Genomic DNA, 24,288 nt, shown 5'->3' on the forward strand with positions numbered 1-24,288 from the left:
CAGCCTAGAAAAGGGAGTCCCCGAAGAGAAGGAAAAAGTAAGAGAGATTAATTAAAAATAAGAGAGAGGTTACAAATTAGAAAACATGTTAACAAGCACTGAAACAGGGTAAAAAATCTAACTCTCCAAACGTGCTCATCATCTCCGACCATCAAACCAGAAAACAACCACTACACCGTCAATAACAGAGGTTATCAGGGCTGGAGAAATGGGATTTGAGATTTTTGACTTCCTGCAAAATCTATTAAGATTTTCTGAATGACTTTCTAAAGCTCTGGGACTTCAGTGCTCCAGCAGATGCACATAAAGCTGTGGAGAGAAAAATCTGAGGGGAAAAAAAACTGAATGCAAGTTATGTTCAAAGAATGCTTTTTGTAAACTGCTTCGAATATGCGTGGTACCCTGTATGGATCATTAAATTCAACTTGCTTCCTGGTGAGCATCTTTGGATGTCAGGTATCAGTGCACTGACCTCCGTGCACATTTTTTTTAACCAAGACAAGTTTTCTGTGTCAATTTTGATTACAATACCATGAGTGGTTATTGTAGCAATAGATTAGCCTTTATTTCTATAGGATGGAAATAAATGTCATTTATTCAATGGATTTTATAGAAAACTGTAGATTGCATTATATATGTGCTGTCAATCACTTACAAAATAATTGCATTTCATATAAAGATTACATTTACAAATAGTTAATACATCTGAAGCAGATGTGGTTAGCATATTGCAGAGGCGAATGGAATAGCTGATTACAATTAAGCTGGTAAAAGCTGTTATAAGCACCCTATTATTGCAGAAGAGTTACAAAATGTGACTAGTAATTTTTTAATCATATTTTAATAATGTCTGTCTGCTAAGAGTAATTCTGCCCATTAACATAAATACCAGTTACATGTATTACAGAAGTTCTGTGTAGCTGGTTTGCTTGGTGCTATGCAAAATGGCTGTTGCTAACTTTGATTCTTCTTTTCAGATACTGTCCCCCCTTTCAGATGCTATCTTGGCTGAGAAGACAGTGACAGTTCTGGATGAGAAGGTGACAATAACTGACCTGGGAGTGCAGCTGGTGACTGGATTGTCACTTTCTCTGCAGCTCAGTCCAGGAAGCAATAAGGCCATCTTTGCTACTGCAGTAGCACAAGAGCTGCTCCAGTCTCCAAAGCAGGTACTATTGCCCACATGTATTGTATTGTGGGAGGACACCGCTGTGATTCAATATATCTGACATTACAAGCTGATGAAATCAAGCAGATTTTTATTGATACTGTGCTAATAAAACATTTTCCTTATGGGCACTTTTTATTTAAGGCCACCAGGTGCCCTTACAGAAAAACAAAGATCTCAGAAAAATGGCACTATGTCTAAACAACCCCAGTCAACAAACAGGCATCCCCCATCTGTCATGGCTGCATCCTATAAATAACACATGAAACTGAATGATGTGTCATAATTAAGCAACAGCAGTCTCCTTACACACACACACACACACCCCTTCTGTCCCTTCCAGTATCTACTAGATCACATGACATACAGGCAGCTAGGTTGACAAATTCAGCCTCCCACCACAGGTAACCAAATCAATCCTTTAAGTCCATCTTTAAGTGAGGAAGTGTAATGCCTTATGGCAAACTCCATTAGTTACTTTTTGTGAGCATTTTACGAAGTTGGGGAACATCCCTTTCATTCCAACCCATTACTAGAATATGAATCAGCATCGACTCATTTCCTGATTTGTGATTTCATAAACTAATTTTTTTCCCCATGTTATTCTTAGTTCCTGTACTAGGGAGCCAACAGTCACCAAGGGCTTTTGGACTTTGAAATGTCCCCATCGATCCCTGCTTGGTATTTGTACTTCTGTCTACATTTGAAATTTTAACTTTTTTTCCAACCTAAATCCATCAGTCTGGGATGTACCTCAAGGATGCACTGGGGTCTTAGCACTTAAACATGTTCTGAGCTTTAAAGGTAAATGGTCATGACATGCACATTTGAAATCTGGCCAAGTGTTGAGATGCTTTAATTCATCATAGGGTCTTATCCTTGGGAAGCAGGGTGAGAAATAATGCAGAGCTCCTGTCTTTATAGGGTGATAAAAATCAGGCTCCCATAGTCTTCCAGGGAGTTAAAAAATCAATGCCAGGCAGCTAGAAATAAGATGAGTGAGCTAATCCATTGCTGACATGGGGGAGTTAAACAAAATACCTTGAAATCAGCCCAAAAGCTGGGGTTGATGGCATTTAGTCCCAGTAAGCTGCCCAGCACTGACATTTCAGTTCCCAGAAATGGAGCGTAGATGAATCCCTCTCTGGATGCAGGGGTACACTCAGAACAACATTGGATCAGAATTACACCAGTGAGGAAGATGTACACCTTACACCCTTCAGGGACCGACTTCATTTTGAAAGGCATGTGATTCATTCCATTGCTTAGTAAATGATTTTCCAAGCACAATCCCTATAACCAAAGCAAAGCAAAATTATTAAATGATTATGCAGGTTTAAGCAACACAGTGGGAGGATGAAAGTTGATGACACAAATTCTCTGCAGCCTGCAAGAAACATCCAAAGATTAATAAACACAAAGCTGGGATTTATAACAGTGTCAGCAAAGTCTTAGGGCTCTGTCCTGAAACAGAGACAGAAGCAAATCTCCCATTGAAGCTTGGGGAGCTTTGTAGCTGTAAGGATTTCAGAATCAGGCCAATAGATTATGCACAATACAATCCCAAAAGACTGGAGGCTTATTCTCCATGATCTGAACAGGTGAATGACTATGTGCTAGAAACAATTTAAAAGACAATACTATATATTTGTTCTCTGTATATATGTCAATTTTGAATTGTCATTTTGATGGCCATTTGAGAGTCCTTATGGGACCTGATTTTCAGAAATGGGTGAGCACTTGTTTTCTGAGATCTAAGAATACTTCAAAATGTTTCAAGTTAGCAACCAAAAGTCAAGTTTCCCAGGAATGCTGCGCCATTATACACGTGCAATAGGCAATTAGTACTCAGGTTTGACCCACTTAGACTCAGTAAGCCTCCACGCACTCTGAAATACACAGCCTGCATTGGTGTGACACGAGATTAAACCTCATTATTGTATTGCTTTTAATTGCTAACAAGTGTGAAAATTACCCTGGCTATTTCCCAAAGATTGGTTTCCTCTGCTTGTACAAAAGGCTTATTTAATTCAAGAGACAAAAATCAAGTACTGCAGGTATGGAGTCATGCATGGACCTACTGGCTGTATTAGGTATTTTTTAACATGTGTTGTGTGTAATAAGAGGAGACTTTGTATTTTAAGCAGTTTAGAAATAATGTAATTTTTTTTTTCATTTGAATATACAATAGTAAATGATCTCAGTCACTGGTAATGCTTTCTGACATGCAATTTATTATGGTGCTGAAGTAGATTCTTCAGAGCCCAGGGGATACAGCTCCTTTAAGCACCTTTGGGGAGACAAATCTTATTATCAATGAGTGTTTTAAGCTAGCATTTCTTTTCACATCTTGGCAAGATATTAATTTTGCTGCTCTCCCTTTTTATTTCTTTTCTGGTTATAAGTGGTATATGGATCTTGAGAGGAGGAGGGAATAGACCAGGACAGAACATATTTCCCTCGATATTTATTCTGGGTATGCATGTATTTGTTTTATATATTATAGGAAGCAGCCATCAGCTGCTGGATCCAGTTCAGTGATGGATCTGTCATGCCCCTGGATATTTATGACTCCAAAGACTTCTCCTTGTCAGCTACATCTCTGGATGAGAAGGTGGTCTCCGTTCACCATGACCCCAAATTCAAGTGGCCTGTGATTGCTGCTGAGACAGAAGGCCAGGGGACACTGGTGAAGGTAGAGATGGTGATCAGTGAATCGTGCCAGAAATCCAAAAGAAAGAGCATCCTAGCTGTTGGAAGTGGTAGCATTAAAGTCAAGTTTGGGCAGAGTGATGCCAACCCTAACATCAGTGACAGTAAACACAGAGGTGCTGGTGTCCACCTAGAAAATCATGCCAGTGACCGGCGTCAGAAAACTACTTCTCAGGAGCGAGATGGCCAGTATTACAGCTCCTCAATGGGCCATGAGCAAGGCAAAGGAACCACCACTCAAAGGTCTATTCTAAGTAAAAAAGAAGACAGAGAAAGCCTCCTGGATGATGACAGCCATCTGCAGAACATCCCAATAGACTTCACGAGCTTCCCTGCACAGGTGGATTTGCCACGAAGCAATGGAGACTTGGAAGAGAATGACCTAGTCCAGACACCTAGGGGTCTCAGTGACCTGGAGATAGGGATGTATGCTCTCCTGGGAGTCTTTTGCCTGGCAATTCTGGTTTTCCTTATCAATTGTGTCACTTTTGCTTTGAAGTACAGAAACAAACAAGTTCCCTTTGAAGAGCAAGAAGGCATGAGCCACTCTCATGACTGGGTTGGGCTGAGCAACAGGACAGAACTTCTGGAGAACCACATAAATTTCTCATCCCAACAAGATGAACGTATCACAGCCATTGACAGAGGAGTGGACTATGAAGAGAGCAAATATCTCCTCAACACAAATGCCACCAAAAATATTAATGGACAGTCTTTCAGGTCTACTGAGTCCACATTCACTGAAGGGAAAGAACAGAAAAGTGAACCAACTACTTCTCCTACCTCTAAGAGGAAACGGGTTAAATTCACCACCTTTACCACCATCTCCTCTGATGATGGGTGTCCAACTGTCAACTCAGTCTTGATGAGCAGTGAGGATGACATTAAATGGGTCTGCCAGGATATGGACCTGGGGGAGTGCAAAGAACTTAAAAACTATATGGAGAGATTACATGAAAACGTGTAGTGAGACACAAAAGACTCTTTTTGTTTGGTTTGTTTGTTTGTTTGTTTTTCACTCACCTTCTGCCTTTAATTTTGGGTAGTGGGGCAAAATGTTGTATTGATAACATGAATCAGCTGGTGGATAATAACTCAATGGAGCCCCAAGAAGCCACCCAAAAGCAACTGGGAGAGTTGGACAGCTCTTAAAATGCAAGCCTTCTCTGTGCTCAGAGATGGAAGTGAGAGATGTGTGAGGGTTTTTGATGCATGGTAACATGAAAAAACAAAACCTTAGCAAAAGAATACGGTCTCATTCTCTGAGCTTTCCCAGGAAATCAATAAATATAACAAACTCCAGTTCACACAGGTCTGCTGTTCAATATTGCAAGCTTTGGTTAAAAGCAAAAAATTGGTCTCAGAATAAATAGATCCACAAAGAGAGCGTATCAGTCAAGCCACATGCGGAGAATGGCCATCCATGAACATGAATTTAAAGCTGACAAAAAAACACCAGTGTGAGCAGAGCAGCTCCCAGAGCTGACAAGTCAGGAGTTTCCAAAGAATCTGGAGGGGGAAAAGGAATAACTGGGCTGTTTACAAACCAGCAGGTTTGCCTCCCGAGCACTGAGAATGGATACACATATACAGTTAAAACTGAAACTCTCTTTTTAAGTAGATGCCAAGGTAATAAACTTTGCCAGCCAATTTTCAGTATTTCTTAATTTGTAAAATAGAAGTTGTTATCTATACTCAGAATATCACTCATATAAAGGAAGGTCTGTTTTGGGAAGTTTGAGAGAACAAGCTATTTTTAGAAGCCCACTTTATTTGATTGTCCTATTTCAAATTTGTATTCCCAGCCATTTCCCTGGAGCGCTCCCCATCTGTTATCCTGAGGGCACTTACTAGCATCAGTCAACTTTGGAACCACGTGGTTTCCTCCTTCCCTTCCGTGCACACTCGCGTCTCCACAATGTGCTCTTGCCAAGCACAGACATCTTGGTACCACTCTGCTACTTGCTTTACATGCTGTCATGTACGAGTTGGCCACTATCTTGGGTAAATGTAGCTTGTGCTGAACTCGGACACCAACACCAGTTGCCTCGTTGTCCACCCCCTTCCCTGGGAGAGGTCAGGTAGTTCTGTTCCCTCTGTTCATGCTTCTTTAGACCCCTGCTCAGCACATTTAGAGGGCACTTGAAGGTCACAGAGGAGTGCTGCACATTCAACACTGAAGCCTGAACAGCTAAACTTGGTAGATAACATTTGTTTCTCCCAGAGGTGATGATTATCTCTTGCTTTCCTCTGATAAGGATGTACATATGGTGGGATTTCAGTGATTACTCTTTGAATCCGATGTGCCCTCCAGCCCTAAAACCATGACATTTTTGTGAGGTCCAAAAGCAGTCTCCAGTGACCAGTGGCAAAGTGCCAAAGCACTAACTAAAATGAAGATTCCCTTTATTTTCCAGAGTGAGCCCTTGCCCTCCTTTTATTATTAAATCTCCTGTCATTGAATCTAGGTTGCTCAGTTTAATACACACCCACCCTCCCACAAACACTTAGATTGAATCCCTCTATATATAGAATGTACTGTAGATTGTAAGAATGTAATATATATATATATTTATAAACATGCCAACTGTGAATAAAATTTGCATTTTAGTGGCTTCATTTTTTTTTCCTATTCTGAACATCTCTTACTTTTCACTGTCAGAACATTTACCGTGAAAGACTGGCAGCAGTATGGAGACTTGTCCTTTGATGAATCGGTGAATTAAGGTTCATGGCACAATCTAGTCACAATGTTTTACATTGTGCAGTGTTGGGGGGAGAAGGTATAACTTGAACAACATGTTGTGCTACAAATGTATTTGCACTGAGTCACCCTTCCAAGATTTGAAACTATGTGCAAATAAATCCACATGCATATTTGTAGCCTGAAAGCCTGATATGTGAGTTTCTGGGTTTGGTGCTATTGGGAAGATCCACATTTGGCTAAATGTCTTTGATGACAAATTTAACGGAGTAAGTTGGTATAAATAGGGCAAATGTGCACAAAAGTTTGGAGATCAGTACTTGTACGTCAGATGGTCTTTGCTTTCTTTCAGCACCTCTCACCAAGGCCTGGATTACTCGGTGCTATGCAAGCTCAAGGACAAAATGCGGCAGTGAGGACAGCACAGTGCAGGGCCCACTCTAGCTCTGGATGAGCTCTCAGGTGAGGGAAGCAGCCTTAGTGCTGGAGCAAAGCACTGCAGCCTCCCAGCAGGTTCAGCAGTATTCCAGCCCACTTGCCTCCGATTCCAGAGCTATTTTGGGTGCTTTTTACACATCACTACATTGTGTCCACAGAGACTTCCCCTAAGCAATGTGGAGGTCAGGGTAGAAGTGGCCAAATCTCAGCTGGCAGTCTGATGCGTGCGTGCAAGGTTGTCTTGCAGAAGCATCACTGCATGGCCAATCTTTCTCCTTTGGAAAGAGCAGGTACAAGCCACACTGGGAGCAGGCTGTCAGAATTGCTTTACCAATGAGCTGCTATGGTAAATCCAGATTTCTGTGTTAGCTGCCGCTGGGGAACATGAGGAACTAACAGCAAGTTCATCTGGTAGCACAAACCACCAAAATGTTTTCCTAGGACAAAACAGCCGCCAGCTACAATGCTAAGGATACTGACATTCAGATTTATGCCTTTTTGCTTGCTCAGAGGTCCCTGCTGTCTCTAGCAGCTGTAGCTTGCTATTATCCATAGGGCAATACTATAAATAATACATAGTATTTACAGTGCTCTTTGTCCATAGATCTCAGAGTGCTCTGAGCAGGGCAGATTCCTTATTGGCACAGAGAACACAAAGGTTAAGTGATTTGCTCAAAGTATCATAGGCAATCTCTGACAAAACTAGGAAGAGGCATCGCTCCCCCCACACCCTTTAATGTATCAGTCACTGAACAGGATCCTGAGCTCTACTCAAGGAGAAGCCAGAGTGGATTGTGGCCATCTGTATGCCAGCAAACACTTTTAATCAATCTGCTAATAGCAGAATAAATCAACTTCCTATAGAGATTTTTGTATGTGTGTATCATCTACCTATCATCTGTTGATAGGGGGTGTTTGCATATATTCAGTTTTGTTACAGTACAGGGTGCATACTTGTAAGTGAGACCTTCAGGGGCATCTCAAGAAAGAAAAGGTTGTGTTTCAGACAAAGAATTCCATTGGCAAATAAAGGAGGCTAATTTCTGTTCTCCCATTATAAAAGCAGTGATGGTGGTTAGGTGGTGCTTACATGTAACAGTTTGCAGCTGTGGTTCCCATGAGCAAACTCTTGAGCCTGATAAGGAGCCCTGCTGACAGCAAGAAGTCTCCTGTAAGTGTTATTAATTACTTTTTCTTTTTGCAGTTGTCTCTTTATTTTCATGTTTGAGTCTCTTTCCGTGTGAGTAGATAGACTGATACAGGCATGTTAACAACAGCAAGTGTATCTGATGCAATTTGGCTGTTTTGTTTTAGAGATGTTATGCATGAATACAATCTGGAGTAGAAACTCAATTGTCCTATAAATCAGGTAAGCTGGTTCTTTCCTGTCTTCCTTCATTTTAAGAGCTTCCCCTTCAGCAGTCTTAAATATATAGTGGTTTAGAGCAAGCTGCATTAATACACCAGTGAATTCAAAGTCTGAGCAATGTAGCTAAATAATTACTTTGGAACTAGAGTTCTATGGAGGTAAGTGACTTGAAAAAGCGAAATAGGTATTAAATCGATGTGCAGCCTGCATTCATTAGCTCTAGAAACTACTTTCACACATTGTTTCCATAATGAATGAGATGTAAATGAAATGAGCACACAGGAGACTCTTTGATTTGGTTCTATATATTCAGCTTCTCCAAGACTCTCTGCTGTCATTCCCCTGTGGTCTGTGGGACTGCTTCATTGTGGAAGATCCTTATTTGGAGCTGAAGGACTCATGTACTATAACTTAGAGGAGTTTTTCATGTGTCATTTAAGAGATTGTTGGTTGGACTCCTGTATGTATTAATCAAGCAAAGTCCAGTAAGCATCACTGAGGAATTAACTCGGGCAAGGAGCTATTGCTGTCAAATGATGCATTTAGACAATGCCTCAAACATAAAAAAAAGCCTCTGAGATGAGTGTATTTAGTCCTTGAAAGCCCAGGAGCTCTGTCACATATTTCTATGTGGTTATTGTAGTACCGTATCCTGTCCATGCACAGCATTAGAGTACTGCAGTGATGCTACCTGTAGTACAGCTACTATACAAAATCAGTTCTATGATACTCCCATCCCATACTATCAGAAACACACAAGATAATGTACCTGTTTGAAGTAGGAGAGGCCTGTGTCTTACAGGAGGGTTAATGCCAACCTGAGCTTCCCGCGCAGGAGTAGTAGGACTGTCTATTCTTCACTGCCATGTCTGGCCCCAGAATGAGCTGCCTCTTGGGGACAGGTAGAAGAGAGGTCTAAAACAAGTCAGGATATCACTTACAAAGTGCTGAGGAGATAGGATTTCTGTTCTGTTTCCAGTTCACTTCTTACTGTTAGAATACTCTCAGAATGGTCTGCTTGAGCACTTGGCAACAGGCACATGTTTAAACACCTTTCTGAATGTGTGTTTGGTCTCCAACAGCCGTCATCTTCCTCAGGCACAGATAATGCCTCTTTCCTGTGAAATTAGTGAGTATGCTGCTTGGCTTCTTGGTGAAAGCTTTAGCAGATGAAGTTCAAAAGTTGCAGCAATAAGGGCCTGAGAAAAGCAGAACGCCTGGTACATCATGCCCATAATCAGGAGTGTTAGGAGGGCCAAGGTTACATGAGTCAAGCAAGTATGCCTAAAACTGGATCATTTTCTACCTTTTTGCCGATTTGATATGAAGACCTCTGTCAACAAATCCTTCATTATGCAGGCTTCCTGCGACAGCTCTGTGAGAAGCAGCAAATTAAGCAGCCCACGTATGTAACATTAATGGCTGGAGAAGCAGCACTGCTGCTCTGTTTGTATGTACTGCCAATGCTCATTAAGGAATTCCTGTCACATTATAAAGGTGGCTGGTAGATTACATACGACAAGTTTCTGCATCTGCCTCCTTAAAACAGCCCCTGGAGCCTGGAGGCACACGTTCAGTACTGAACCACAGTTGTTTGCAATGTCTTCCAGAACTTAACTTGTTCCTTGTTTCAGTGGGTGCAAATGAGGCCTCCTGTTGCATTCCCCTTCTGCAGTCACAGATGCTTCTCTCTAACTCGGATTGATGCTGTGTTGGCACGCTAACAGTGGCTCGATATTTGGTACCTGAGTACTCAAACCAATATTACCAGCAAAAGAAAGCTGCAATTTTTAAGTGTAATGAGGAATTCGGTTATTCATGTTCAGACTTTCATTCCTAATAATTAAATTAGAGCTTACTACAGTCAGTTAACATATTAACGACCTAAAAACAGTCCAAAGAGCTTTACTGCTCAGCCTTGGTGATAGAAGCATGCAATGATGACTAAGAGTCCCATTTTCAACATTTTATTGAACTCTGTAAGCACAGATGAACAGAGTGGAGGAGAAATAAGGATGGGAATAAAGGGACTGTGTTCTCCATGAGCAGTGCTTATCTTAGCACACACTGGATGTGGCCAGCTGCCTTCAGCAGAAGGCTGTCCAGTGGCAGATTTTCACTGCAGCTTATTCTCCATCTGCTCTTGTTTGTGTCTCAGCCTTCTTTTAGAGGCCAGTGTGAGGAGCTGGTCCTGAGAGCCTCAGCTTCATCCCTGCATGGTGTTGCTCAGCAGCCAAGTACAGAGCAACTTCCCTTCAGGCAGCCATCAAAGTCAGAAGTTTCTCTGATGATCCCTTCTTCTACCCTGTGCTGTGCCATGAGGTTCCATTAGAGATCTGATAGGTATCACTACCACCTTTGCCTGTGGCTGCCCAAGTTGTTGGGTATCTCACTGGCTATCAGTAGAGAAGTGTGAGCTTAACAGCAGGCTCTAGACAGGTCCCCAAGAGCTTTAGTTCTTCTTGTACTGATAATCGATGTGCCTCTGCTTTTCTGTTGCACCTTCTGGATTGCTTGCTTGAAGGCTGCAGGACCATGCCCTGCCTGCACTGCTGCACAATGGGGCTGTGCTCTTTGGGGGAGGGCAACGTTGCTGGTGCCCCAGATGCTCCTGGGTTGCTTCTTTGCCCAGGATAATCTGTATCCCTGTGCTCTGCTCCTGGTGGGATTCTCCCACCAGTACAGATGCATCTCAAGCCTCCCTGTTTCTCAAGCAAATCCTTTGTCTCACTGACTGGGGGCACCCATTTGCTATCCTGTTGTCAGCAAGCCAAAAACCCAAATCACTGTGCTCCTCTCTGCCATTAATAACTTAGTTTTCTTCCACCACTTCTCCCTCTCAGGTCTAATCAATAGCATTGCTCTTAGCGTTTGGCATTCCCTTCTGCTCCGCCAGGCAGGATACCAAGGTCACATAAGTCCGTTTTGTGTTTCTCCTTTACATAGTATCAGGCTGCATGTCTTAATGCAAAATATTTTGTAATGCTGAAAAATCCCAAGTCTTGATCAGATCTAGCTCTGTACCCAGCTCTCTGCATATGCTTGACTGTAGCTTTAACACAGCGCTCAATAATGTGTCTTTTGCAAGACCAGTTCATAGAGCTGAAGCGGCATTTTTGGCAGGCTGTGAGCTCAGAAAGGTTTTTTCCATCACATGGCACAGCCCTCACACAATCACACCAGCCCCCGAAGAGCAATAGGATTTTAATCAGCTTTTCTAATTGCTTTGTCCCCTGGTCTAGTACAGAACCTGTGTCCCCTACTCCTAAAGCACCCGTAATGAGGGGCTGTAATTGAAGAGGATGCTCTTCTAGCCCAATTTTAATGTGATTTGTGAGGCTACTTGGGTGATTGCTGCAAAGTGGCAGCAGAGAGGGAGAGCAGACAGACAGACAAGCTAAGTACCTTGACTCAAATCAGGCCTTAAACCATGGGAAATGTCAAGGTTTTGAGCCAGAGCCATTCCAGGGTGCAGAAAAATTTGGTACCAGCTAAATTATGCTGCTTTATTCCTCCTAAAAACATAGCATCACCCTCTCCTCCTTCAGAGTCACACCCTTACATCTTGAAAACCTGGTTCAGCTTCTCACCCAGCAATGGCCTGGGCTATAAACAGCTTCTCTGTTTGGGGTGTAGGTTTGAAAGCTCTGTAGGGGATGGAAAAGAGAAAGGGGAAGGGAGGGGGGAAAAAGGAGCAAAGGGGACTTAGCTGGGACATGGTGTGTATTTTGCTGGGAAGAGAACAGCAATAAAAACTGCCATTTCTGCGCTTGATGAGGTGTAAACAGCCTGCGAATGCCCCGCACAGTAGTGTTATCTGCTGCTTTGTGTGGAAGAAAGGGTGGGAGATAATTTTCTGTTATAAGGTAGCAGGAAGCCTTAATGCGTATTCATGTATTTGTGTGTGTGTGTGTGTGTATCCATATATGTGTGAAACAGACTTAATGCTGCCCTCGTTTCTAGCTGTAATTCATCAATTGCTTACTACCACTTCCCCATCCTCCATTTTAATATTTTTCACTTACCGTACTTTGAAGAGCTAGAAATAGCTTGTCAGATTGAGACAGCTCTTGAGAAGTTTAATTTTCCTAATGCTTGTTGGAAATCCCCTTCCTGAATCTCCAGGAATATTAAGGTTCTTAGCATGAGCTGTGCAGAGAGGGAATTTGCAAGTAAAGCTGTCAGTGAATTGCAATTGGGTTAGGAGAGGCTTGATGGACAGCACTGATGGGTGCAGGATCTGTCTAACCCAGGAGGGAAGGATGCTGTGGGTGGCAGAGCTGGAGGGGAGGAAGGGGTAGGTGCCGGCTGTTTGCTTTCTCTCTGCCAGACCTACAGGGAATAGTCAGACAAAATGAGAGCAGAGGCACAGGGAGTGTTTACAAGCAAAGGTAACAGTTGTAATGGCTTTTGCTGCTGATTCCCCAATGGGTCTCTGCTGTCACTGCTGGTAGGAGTGCGATGCTCCTGGTTGCTAGCAGTGTGGTGCTCCCATGACCTCTGCAGAAAGGTGTTGCTGTGTTGCTGACTGCACCCCTGCACCCAGATGAGAACAGTGGGGAGCCTCTTGCAGAGCCAGTGTTAGAGTGCAGGGACAGGGTTTAGACGAAGCTTGAATGAGAGCGTTACTGACAGCACTGTTCATTACCTGAGTGCTCAGTGCCAGTCCCAGGAAGGTCGTACCAGTGTGAAGGATTTTTCATGTAAAGAGAGGAAATAAAAAGGTATTTTGCAAACAGCCAGAGAATATCAAGTGTTCCCTCGCTATTGACAGTGACAGGGAAGCACAGTAATTTGGGAATAGGCAATCTGCCAATGTCTGAATCCTTGTCCTTGCTTCTGAGTCCAAATAGAGGTCCCTTCCTCACAAGTACACATACCAAAGGGGATTGTTCCCCCTGTACCATCAGGTGGATGTGAATAAGCAGCCACATTTGCAAAAGCAGGGTCCTAGCAGGGCTTTTCCATGCCAAGTTCCAAGGTGTCTGCTGAGTGCAGCTGCAGGTGCTGGCAAGCCCAGAAGATGCACTAAACTGAATCCACAGCAGGATCAGGGCTGAAGACAAGGCCAGTAGTTGCTGCTGGAGCTGGGACCAAGTGTCCTGGCTCTGGGCCATTCCTATTGCATGCTGTTGCATATATGCTTAATAAAAGGCAGATAATTTGAGTGGAAGTGCCAAGCTAGTGTCCTCCTCATGGGAAGCCAGCAGCTCTGCTTGCTGATGGCTGTCACCAAGCTGCTTGACATACAATAGCCTCGCATGGGGGTTCAAAGAGGCAGGCGTGCAATCAGCCCTCTTCCTCCATCCTAAGCAGAAGCAAAATAGTTAAGTAAGATCAGAAAGGCTGATAATTCCTCCTCCTCCTCCTCCTTTACCACCTGCTGTTTTCTCCCTGAGTGTCTGGACTCAAAGAATTACCGAAATTAAATATCACAATTCAGGCTGTCTATTGTTCCCTGCTCTGTAATGCGCTGGAGTGGCACCTTTGTATTCATCCATCCATCCCCATCTCCTCAGATGTGCTGCTCGCACAATAGTTATTGTTGTAGAAGGGACCTGGAATGAGCTCTTGCATTATTCACTTCATTTATTTTGATACAATATTTGAAGCCACTTCATTAAATTCTCTTACAATGTCCTGTCAGTTTTTTCTCCCAGCCTCCTTGCCAATGCCTGGCTCATACAGATAATGTAGCAACAATGATATGGGGTGTGGGGAGGTGGGGAATAGACTTGTTTTCTATAAAAAGGGATAGCTGTGAATTACTTAACCTGACTTATTGATCTCGGGATCCCCTCTCTTCTCCTTTCCTCCCCCCAAAGAGTACAACTAGCTTGAAACACATCATTTGTGGGTAGTAGATATGGGCAGTAAATACTCAGGATAAAGTTGGACAAAGAAAAAAACACATAGCTTTACAGACAGATATGTGGATATGCAGAGGAAGACAGGATATATACACACCTGTTTACTAGCACTGAAAGGAGAACTGCAGTCTCTCTCATCACTCTGTTGTCATAGAGGTAAGAGATCAGTCTCATGAGGTCTTTCGTTCCTTTCAGTGTTCCGAGTGCTTGTAGCAGAGGCGGGACTGGTGGAAGCTGGCCTTCCCGGTCACTTGGCCTGCTGTTATCCTGGCACTGCAGGGTTTGTGGGGGCTTCCAGGGATGCTGGGGAGCTTTCCTCCCAGCTGTGGTGTGCAGATTGCTCCAGGGAAAGGGTAGAGTTTGGCTCAGCAGTTCCAGGTTTGCAGTGAGCAGGATGGATGTTGGAGAAATGAGTTTTGTACAATGGAGCTGCAATTCTTCCCAGGTCATTTTTCAGCAGGGGTTTCTGTCCTGCCTTCTCGTAAGAACAGCCCATGCAATGCTTAACTTTCAAAGGCATAAGGGCTCCCCTGCACTTACTGTTTGACTACATTTTGAGCAGCTTTACTTGATTATCTGTGTTCTTCCCTCTCCTCCAAGCTCTCCCTATTCACCTTGTCATTAAAGCACAGCAAAGGCAGTGGTCTCCAGCTGCCCCAGCAGTTATTCTGAAAGGGGAAACTTGCTACCTTCTGCAGGGAATTGGAGTCTCACTTCTGTGCATGGTTGTCCAAATAAAAAGTGAATAAAAAAACACCTGCAGCAAACAAATACATATTGGGTCCATGGATCCTGTGGTGGTGCTGTGAGGGTTGTCTTGGCCAGGACACTCAGGAGTGAGCTATGGCTCCAGATTAGGCTCTGGCTCTGCAACCACATCTGCTTTCTATTTTAGGTACACAGTTAAGTTTATTGGAGGAACAGAACTAGTTCTGTGTTTACCCCTTATATGTAAACAGATACTAGGTTTCACCTGTTTGTCCTTCTATTTGTCTTTGCTGTTAATCATCCAAAGCCAAAATACCCAAGGAAAGGTATGTATTTGTTTGCAGTGGAAAATAAATAGTAATCTGGAGGTAACTTTAGATCTGGGTGAGTTAGAAACAAGTAGCTATCATTTTACAGCTGGAGAATAGGCTTTCTTGGACTATCCCTGGATGTGAAGAGCTGCAGTAGAGGAGTCAGACTCTGTACTCCTGTAGCAGTTAAGCCAGTAGGTCTCAAACAGGAGCCACAGAGGTGAGGAAATCTTAGGCCAGACCAGAAGGAACTGCTTCATGCAGTGTACTTCAGAGCCTTTGGAACAACTTCTGTAAATGTGAGGCAGACAGAACCAAATGTGATGGGCAAGGTAAAGACTTGATTGTTACTGTCGTAGCAGCACTAATAAAAGCCTGTCATTTCCATACATGTGGTTTTGGCGCTGCAGAGAAGCTTGTGGCCACTGCAACACCCAGCAGCTGGGGGTGCATGTTCTCCTCCCAGCCTTTTAATGCAGGCTTTCTGCAGCAGCATATATTTCCTTCTGTGACAGATGAGAGCCATGGAGCTAAAGGCAGCCAGAACTCTTTTTCATCCTAATTGCTCTGCAGCCCGCTCCTCCTTCAGAAAGTACCTTGCTGAAATATTGCAGTGACCATAAATTCTGTATGTATTGAGAGAGGAGCATGATTATTTGGCTGTTTAGACTATATTTGCCCCTAAATGTAGAGCACAGTTGATACCTGGACCTTGTGTGTTGATTCACTGATTTCATTTAGTCAAGAGTCTGGGAGAGCTTTTTAGGAAACAAGAGACAGGAAACAAGTCATTACCAGCAGCTCCTGTCAGAGGTTATTGTTGGTTATTTGTCATCTTGGTGGTGTGAGGTTTCTGTCAGCTGGCAGGAAGGGCCTGGGCTTGCCTTGCCCTACAGTCCTCTGGAAGTTGTGCCTGGCTGGATGGCCCTGGTGGCTTGGTGGTCAGTGGCAGCTCTGTTTGGGTTCAGCTCAGGGTTGGCAGTGTGGATGATATGTACTAGAGACTGTCCCCTTGCAGGGCTGGAGAGGGGGGCCCTGATCACGTTAGGACCTCTAACTAGCATGTGACAGTACAGAAAAGCATCTTAGGGTTTCTCTTCCATTGTTTTGGAGGTTGCTGTTGCATTTCACTTCTCTTAACGGAGATGTTTCGGGCTCTGTGCTGTGTATTCAGGGAAATCTGACATGATCACAATTGCTTTTACATGTGGTGCCAAGGCAGAGCAAGGCAGTAATAATTTCCACCTGTTTTTTTTGTTCCTTCCTTTAACCATATCTGTTGCTATCAGATGTGAGTGGGCTCAGGAGCTGCATGAGGCATCAAAATGCAGGAGGCAGGCTGGCCCAGCTGCTGATACAGCTACACACAAAGCAGGGGAAGCTTCAGCTCATGAAGTCTTGCGTTGGGGTTGGTTTTCCTTAATTTTTTCCATATGGAAATGAATATTCAATATAAAGTAAAATGCTTATTTTGGGGGGAAGTCTTATGGGAATTGTTCCATAACATTTTGGAGGGTTGTAGGTTTTTTGCCTTTTAAATAACCTTAATTAGGTAAAACTGGACTCAAAAGGCTTCATTTGCAACTGTTCAAATTAAGTTTTTCTGGAGGAAATAATAGAGGTGGGTAATCAAAACTACGGTGATGTGCTTTTTGTAAGTGAATTAATCACATGTTGGTTTACTTTAGGTTAAATTACTATAGAGGGTCTAGGAAAGGGCTAATAAGGAACACAGCCTGAGCTCCCAGCCTCCAAGGGCAGCCTTGTTCCCAGTGGACAACTTGTTGATAGATTGACATTTAAATACTTGGTGTGGAAGAGTAAAAGACCACTGGCTGCAGCATAAACCAGTTTTCGAGTCATTCATAATCTTTATGGAGAAGTCAATTAACGATCTTACTGGAAAGCAGAGGTTCATGGCACAAATGTCTGCTCCTGATTTATCAGTCACAGAAGTAGTTTCCCATCAAAGTCAATATGGAGCAATAGTCCACAGAGCTTTTTCCTCTGGTGGCAATTATTTTAATTACTCCGGGGACAGATGAATTCTAATTTTTGGTATATACAATATTACCATACAGCAACCACTTGGATTATTAAACCCATTGAGCTGTATCATGGCTGGCGTCATGTCACATCTCAGCCTGGCACCGGCTGTACTGATGTGCACACCCACTTCCAAGCAAGACCTATAGGTTCCTAATGGGACAAAAGGCAGGGAAACAGTAATATCATGGGCGTATACCCTTCTCCCCAGCAGTACTTATCACTGCAGGAAGCAAACATGCAAACCCCCATCACACACAGTTTCAGTGCAGCCATCAGAGCTGGGCACAGGGTGAGTGCCAGCACAGTGAGGAAGGTGTCAGCTCCACAGGGATGAGCCTGTTTTCTTACACCTTTCTCTGGGCTCCATGGCTTTCCTGAGCCAGTGCAGCTGCAGATGCTGTGCTCATCCTCACCGAGCTGTGATCATGCTGATTTATGCCGGGAGCATCTCTCATCCAGCCGCCTGCTTCAAGGCACTGGTGCAGCACACATCTGTTCCCGCAGCTCCCGACCCTGCTGCGCTGGGCTGTGACAAACTGGCCTGTGGAGGCAGAGAGAGGAAAGCAGGGATGATCTTTATTCCAGGTTGGGCTGTGAGAGACAGAACAGGGGAGCAGGAGCAGGGGCTGGGGCAGTGTGTGGAGCACAGCCTAACCCCAGCCCAGGCAGGGCCCTCTGGTGAGGGTGGGCAGAGCAAGCAGTGGTGTAGGAAAGCAGCCGTGCAGCAGTGGTGATAGGCTTCCTGCTGAGTGTTTTGTTTCATTACAAATACCTGCTTCAGTTGCAGGGCAGTTGGATTTGAGGAATATTCTCTTTCAGTATTACAGAAAAGTGCAACACTTTCAACTGCTCTCTATAGAGCAAACTCTACTGCATTAGTGTGTCCTTTTCTTTCTTTTTTATGACTACTGAGACAGTTGATGGTTTAGTCCTTTTTACCTCTGAAGCCAGAGCTGTTGTCACTGTTATCAACCTCTAACTCTATGCTGACATCCACAATCAAAGTAGGTTTTATTAAGCATATCCTTTTGGTAAGTTTGGTTTTAGTCTAAGTTGACATCATGTTTTCTAGTAAAGAGTTCAGGCTGCTAGGTTTAAGAGGCCTCTGACAGCACCCCTGTGTTAGTATTGGGCAGCAAAAAAGAGAAGTGGAACATGTTCACAAGTGTGGGACTTGATCTTCCTCTTCACTTCAGCCACTGAGAACTGGAGAGGATTCAGAGAGGGGAATATTAAAAGGTTGAAAAAGTCCTTAGAGCAAGAGAGAGAGTCAAGGAGCGCAATCCATGCCATGTATCAAAGGGAGCTTATGTGGTGCTTTGATCATAACGCCAAAGTACTTAGGCGGTGAACATAAATTTGAAGAGAGTCTTTAATCCATAGGCAGAGACGTGACCGTCAGGGTACGGAGCTGTAGCTGTATAAGTGTAGAACCAGAAACGAGCTTCTTGCAGTGAGGGACCAGGTCACCCAGGATCCCAGCAGGTTTATGCTGGTTTTTTAGATGCTTTTCTGGAAGTGCTGTTCTGGTTTGGGTGCTGCTGCTGGGCTGGATGTGGGAACGCGGAAGGTCTGTGCCTAAGCTTGAATAAGATGACTGTCTTTTGCTCTCAAAACATAATCTGGCAGTCCCTGGGTAAGGCCCTCTGTAGAAAAAAAGGTTAAAAATAATGTTCTCAGCTCTGTTCAGCTCTAATTCCGTTTAACATGAACTATGTTCTAAGGCAAGCTAAGGGCTGGTTTTAATCTGACACAGGCGCACAGACTGCAGTCATGTTATGTCTCATTTCACTGATGTTAACTGAGAATACGTTTCAAACTGTACATTGCTTGTTGCCCATGAAGAGGCCTGACAGTTTGCTGAAGTGGGGTTCCCACAGCGTCCACTGAGTGCTAAATCCTTCAGAGCCACATTCTAACTTCAGCCACACCAGAGCACACCCGAATGGCGTCACCTGCAGCGTTCGCTTTGATCTTCAGCATCGCTCTGTTTGAGCAGCTTGGACTTTCCCATTACTCATCTCTCAGTATTCCCACAATATAGGAGCAGTCGCCTCCTGTGCAAGCGTGGCCACTGCATGCTAAACTCTCATCTCACAAGCACTAGTCTAGAGTCCTGTGGCCTAATGCCTCATTTTGGAAGACACCAAACCCACCCCCCAAATCCTTTATTTTGAAGGTATCCACTCCAGCCTGGCCACAGGAATTGCTATACACATTGCAATTCTCTGTTAAATTCTCATCTTTCAGAATATTGCATTAACCTTTGTTCTGTTGGTGGCTTCAACTTGGCAGTGGGGATGGGAACTCGGCCTGCCATCTTCTGCTTTAAATCCAAGTCAAGCAGTGGCAATGAAATCATGTGGTTTGAATAATTCTGTGTGTTTTCTCACTAGGATACTGAGCTAGAGCCTTAACCTCCCCAGCAGTTCATGGCAGTTACAGCTGAGTTATTTGATTAAAATACTATTTTTACCAGCTACTTGAAAGTGCTGCTGCAATCTGATTTATTCTCATTGTTAGTGCTTGTTTGTTTAGTCTTTCAGCTGAAATCAACTTACCATTCATTGAGTACTAATGCCAAGGGAAACCATTGTCTTCAAAAATAATGGAGCATAATGTGCAGGAAAACACGGGTCTTTTGCTCACGCAGTTGCATATATATACACAAAGGTGGTTTGGGGGTTTAGGGTATTAATCTGCTTCCCCTGTGAATGGGTACTGGCAGCTTTTGTATCAGCCCACAGCTATCCCCTGTTCCACAGAGGAAGTTGGGGTATCCATGGCCAGAGATGGCGTCTTTTGCTCTGAGGTTATGTGCTGACAGTTGTCACAAGTACATGACAATGCACTTGTCATAGCTGTTTTTTTCCCTGCAAAATCTGGATTTCTTCGTATTTTCTGTTGGCCTGAAAACTACAGGGAACCTAGAGAGATGGAACAGTTAAAATCCCCAGTTTTAAAGTGGTAGAGAGAGTTGAGTGCCCAGTTTATGACACAAAGGTCTGACTTCTGAGGTGTACTGCACAGCCAATATTCTTAATAGCATCAGTGGGAGATGGGAATGCCCCGAGGCCCTGGTGCCTCGGAGCAAAGACACACACAAAAGCTGCTTTTAGTGTCTATTTGATATTCTGCATTCCCCAAATCTGAACTCAAGGTCTAAGCCATTAGTGTCCTTCTAAAAAGTCTTTGCAAGGCTTACTCTCTCTAATAACATGTTTTGGGTGGTTTTACATTTCTTAATAAGATCCTGCCAATTGATGTGTTGTTGAAAATGTAGTTTTCACTGCTTAGGTGGATGGATGCTCAGTTACACATAAAGCTTGATGCAACTGAATTTTAACACTGCCACAACAGAATTTGACTTTTCCTCTTAAAAGTAAGAGCTCACTTATTTCGCACTACTAGGCAGAGAGGTTCTAACCCTGGAATGTTGTAGGGAGAACTGACAATATACGAAGGGGGAAAGCAGGGAAAGCATCACCAGTGTATCCTCAATTATTGCATTTGTATTAAGGGGCTCTTCTGTTTTTTTTTCCTCCCAACAGATGAAGCAAGAAGGTTTTATTTAAAATAATTTAATCTTGCTCAGTCTTTAGTGGCTCACAGTTCAAGCCCAGAGGGATAATATGACTTATTTTCTCTGATCTTCCAAAGCAGACACGCTACAGAAGTCTCTGCTTCCAGTACAGCCACATTCCCAAGTCTTCCCCTGAAGGCGGTGTGGCAGCAACTTGACTTTAGTATCTCCCCAGCACACATGAGGTGTACCTGGTTCTCGTGTTCCAGGCAAACACCTACTTCAGCTGTAAACTCTTCTGACATTTCTGACAGAGGTAATTTTAGTGCTCTGGGGGACTTCTGGCCTTACCAAAAATAGATGGGAACGGGGAAACATAATTTACAGGCAAAACTACAAAGATGCTGGGGAGAACAGCATCTATATTATGTGACAGCTTCTGAAAGAGCATCACAAAAGTACCTGCTACATCCAAAGGCTTTCTGGGCTTTTTTTGCTTCCTGTGATTAAGTTTCTGTCTTTCTGGAAATCCTCCAGTACTAAGACACATGATTGGAAGTCCTTGTATGCATGTTATTTGTGTGACATTTGTGGTGGCGCTGGAACACGTTTTACATCAGTGCGACACCTTAGGAAGGTGTAGACCTGTTCTGACTCTTACACACCTGCAGTGCACAAAGCTAACAGTGGATGCAGGTTTCTGTGGGATTTGAGATCAAGCCATTGTGGTGTCTTTGCTTAAAGCAGGAACCAAGTTTGCTGTGATTCAGGAACCAGCCTTTCCTTCAATTAAAGGAAAGTTACCTGTTGTTTACTTTTAGAAAATAATTACATTTCCTTCCCCAAATGTTATAGCAGAACTGATACATTTATTAGTAGTTTTAGATGTATTTAAATACAGAAAAATTAGTGTCAAAAACCCAAAACACTGCTGAGGGCAAAACAGCAAATTAGGCAGTGAATACATCCTGGGGAACACTTGTTCTGCTTGTTGTCTATAGCTGTGTGCACTGGACGGATGCTCTTCCAGGTAGATCTGTCATCAGAACAGCTGTTCCCCTGTGTTACACCCTACCCAGGTGTAACAGGGTGATCAAGGGAAGCTCAGAGATGTTTGTAGCCAGTTTCACTGCTGTCCTAATGGATAGCATGTCCCATCTGCCAGCAACCTTGCCCACACCACATGGGTGGGATGCTGCTGTCACCTGCAGAGTTCACACATCTTCAAGAGCTTCCTCCCTTCCATGGTATCTGTTTCTTGTGGCTCTTTCAGGTGTTTTTCTAAAAAGATGCTGTCCTCCAGTGCCAACCCCTTGTCAGAAAGTTGGCACCTGAATTTGGGGTGGATTTTACCTTACTGAGCTGGGGGTGTTAAAAAGGTCTCACCCAATGGAGACACATATCTGCTCTAGGCGAATCACCCTCACCTAAGGCTATGTTGATGAACTATAGTTTTGATGAGGCCTGGACTCTCCACTGACCATAAAGGAAATGTGGAAAAATAGTTTTCTATATTTATGAGATCCTCATGTGAAGGGGAGATTAATCTTGCTAACCATAAAGTAGCTTAGAGGAAATCAGTTCCTGACTATTTATCTTCATGCAGAAATTCCCCTGCTGAGTAATCATTTCTTTTCCATGGATCCAAGATTACCTCCGCTCATTTCTTTGTAGGCAGGGTAAGCATTTGTCTCTCTTCCTTCAGCTGAGCTGCTGTGTGTGTCCATCACTGGCACATCAGGCATCAGGAGACCCCAGGACACACTTCTGTTTCTGCTGTGCTGACTTTCCCATTTCACTCACGGTTTTCCCTGTATGTCCACAGGCACATCTACAGCTCCTGTGTCTCAGCAGTGCACAGTGCCCTGTGTACTGGGCTGCTCCTGCAAAGGGTATCCCACATTCGAGCTGAGTCGGGTGACTCCATCCTGCTATAGAGCTGCCTCCTGGCAAAATCAGAGCTCAGCAGGCTGTAGGATGAAAGGACAGAGGTGGCTTCAGTGTAGAACACTGTTACTTAACAGTGATGGCTGGAAGACTTCTCCTTAAACACATCCTGATGTCTTATTCAAAGAAATAACATGCAGGGACAAATGTTTTAAGAGTGGAGGGGATAGAAGAATGATCTCATTAAGCTACAGAAAAGTAACTAAAAAGGATGGAAGCTGCACTAGGTAACTAGATGCACAATACTCTGGTGACACCTCAGAGCATTTCTCAAGGCTACAAGAAGAGATGTAATCAGTAAGAAACAGTAAATACAAAACTGAAGATGAGCTACAGACTTTGTGAAAGATACTAAACCTGTTCAGAGTAGAATCATTACTAGGGTCATACTGAGATCAAAAAGAGAGTGAAATGGTATTCAAAGATGATGAATATTCAGAACATGTAATACTAATGTTCCCCTATTCCAGAAAATGGTTATTAAATTTCCCATTGCCTTACTTTGCTCTACTTCCATACAGAAAAAGATGCTGTTGCTTTTGCCTGGCTTGCAGTGCAGCTCGTAAATAGCCATATTGTCACTAATACCTGGCCAAGACAAACTTATTTTAAACCACATTATGAAGTGTGAGACAGCCTTTAATGCCTTTATTCATGTCAGATAGCACCTTGTAACCTAACAGCTGCTGATGCTGTTTGAGGAGTGAGAGGTAGTGCCACATCAGTGTCACAGTTTGAATTCAGTGGTCGATTTCTACATAGGGACTGAAGTGCTAATATTTTATACCAATATTTGAAAACATTGCTACTTTGTTAGAGTGTGTTACCTTTACAGCCTTACCTTGCTCTTCAAATAACTGGTGTCATTGCTGGATTATAACGGGTATGTAAACAGGGGCTGTAGAGCCAATCGTTCCTACCAATGGTATTGGCAGACCAGAACAGCCTTGTGCCTAAAAGCCATAGAGAGAGCCTGCAGCCTCCTCCCTCCTCTAAACACAGAGTACTGGCGCTGACAAGTGTGGGTAAGCATAGGGATTAACCTGGGCGTACATCGTAGTGCGTGCTGCAAGGAGCAAACACTTGTACACGTTAAGCAGGAAATCATACATTGCAGATGTGGCTTCAGGTGACTGCATACTTAAATGTGTCTTTTAAAGAAAAAACGTGGAAAGAACCTAGGTGGCTGTAAGGGCTGGCAAAGGCCACGCTCCAAGCATATAAGCTTTTGATATATTACTCCAGTTAAATTAAAGATTCCCTAACTCATTTCACTTCATTAAAGCCACTAAAATAACAGTGCAGCGTCTCAACGGCAGGGATTAATTTTTGAAGCAGCACAGGGGCATTTTGTTTCAGTGCCTGATGTAACTTGATTGAATCAGACAAATGAAATAAGTGACCTCTATCTAGCAAGGTTATAGTTGTAGCTGGACTTAAAAGGAGATTTGTGCTGAAGTACACAAGAATGGAAATTGCAATGTGAGAA

General features: G+C 43.5%; 1 protein-coding gene and 1 long non-coding RNA gene across 5 annotated transcripts in view; both read left to right on the forward strand.

Moving 5' to 3' along the window:
* TMEM132D (transmembrane protein 132D) overlaps positions 1–6,490 on the forward strand; it is a 277,467-nt gene extending 270,977 nt beyond the window's left edge. For all 4 annotated transcript variants that reach the window (XM_062631603.1, XM_062631602.1, XM_062631604.1 and 1 more), the window contains 2 exons: positions 978–1,169; positions 3,675–6,490. In XM_062631603.1, the coding sequence (XP_062487587.1) occupies positions 978–1,169; positions 3,675–4,847 (1,365 nt within the window). In that variant the 3' untranslated portion in view covers positions 4,848–6,490. The remainder of the gene's footprint in view (positions 1–977; positions 1,170–3,674) is intronic.
* A 1,594-nt stretch (positions 6,491–8,084) lies between these two features.
* Positions 8,085–22,595, forward strand: LOC134170295 (uncharacterized). The gene is made up of 4 exons (XR_009967214.1): positions 8,085–8,193; positions 8,337–8,391; positions 20,993–21,168; positions 22,459–22,595. It is a non-coding gene; the product is annotated as an uncharacterized LOC134170295 (long non-coding RNA).
* The last annotated feature ends 1,693 nt before the right edge of the window (positions 22,596–24,288 follow it).

The sequence above is a fragment of the Pezoporus occidentalis genome, unplaced genomic scaffold (genome assembly GCF_034315485.1).
Source record: "Pezoporus occidentalis ecotype Australia unplaced genomic scaffold, CSIRO_AGI_Poc_V1 ctg37, whole genome shotgun sequence".
NCBI classification, from domain to species: Eukaryota; Metazoa; Chordata; class Aves; order Psittaciformes; family Psittacidae; genus Pezoporus; species Pezoporus occidentalis.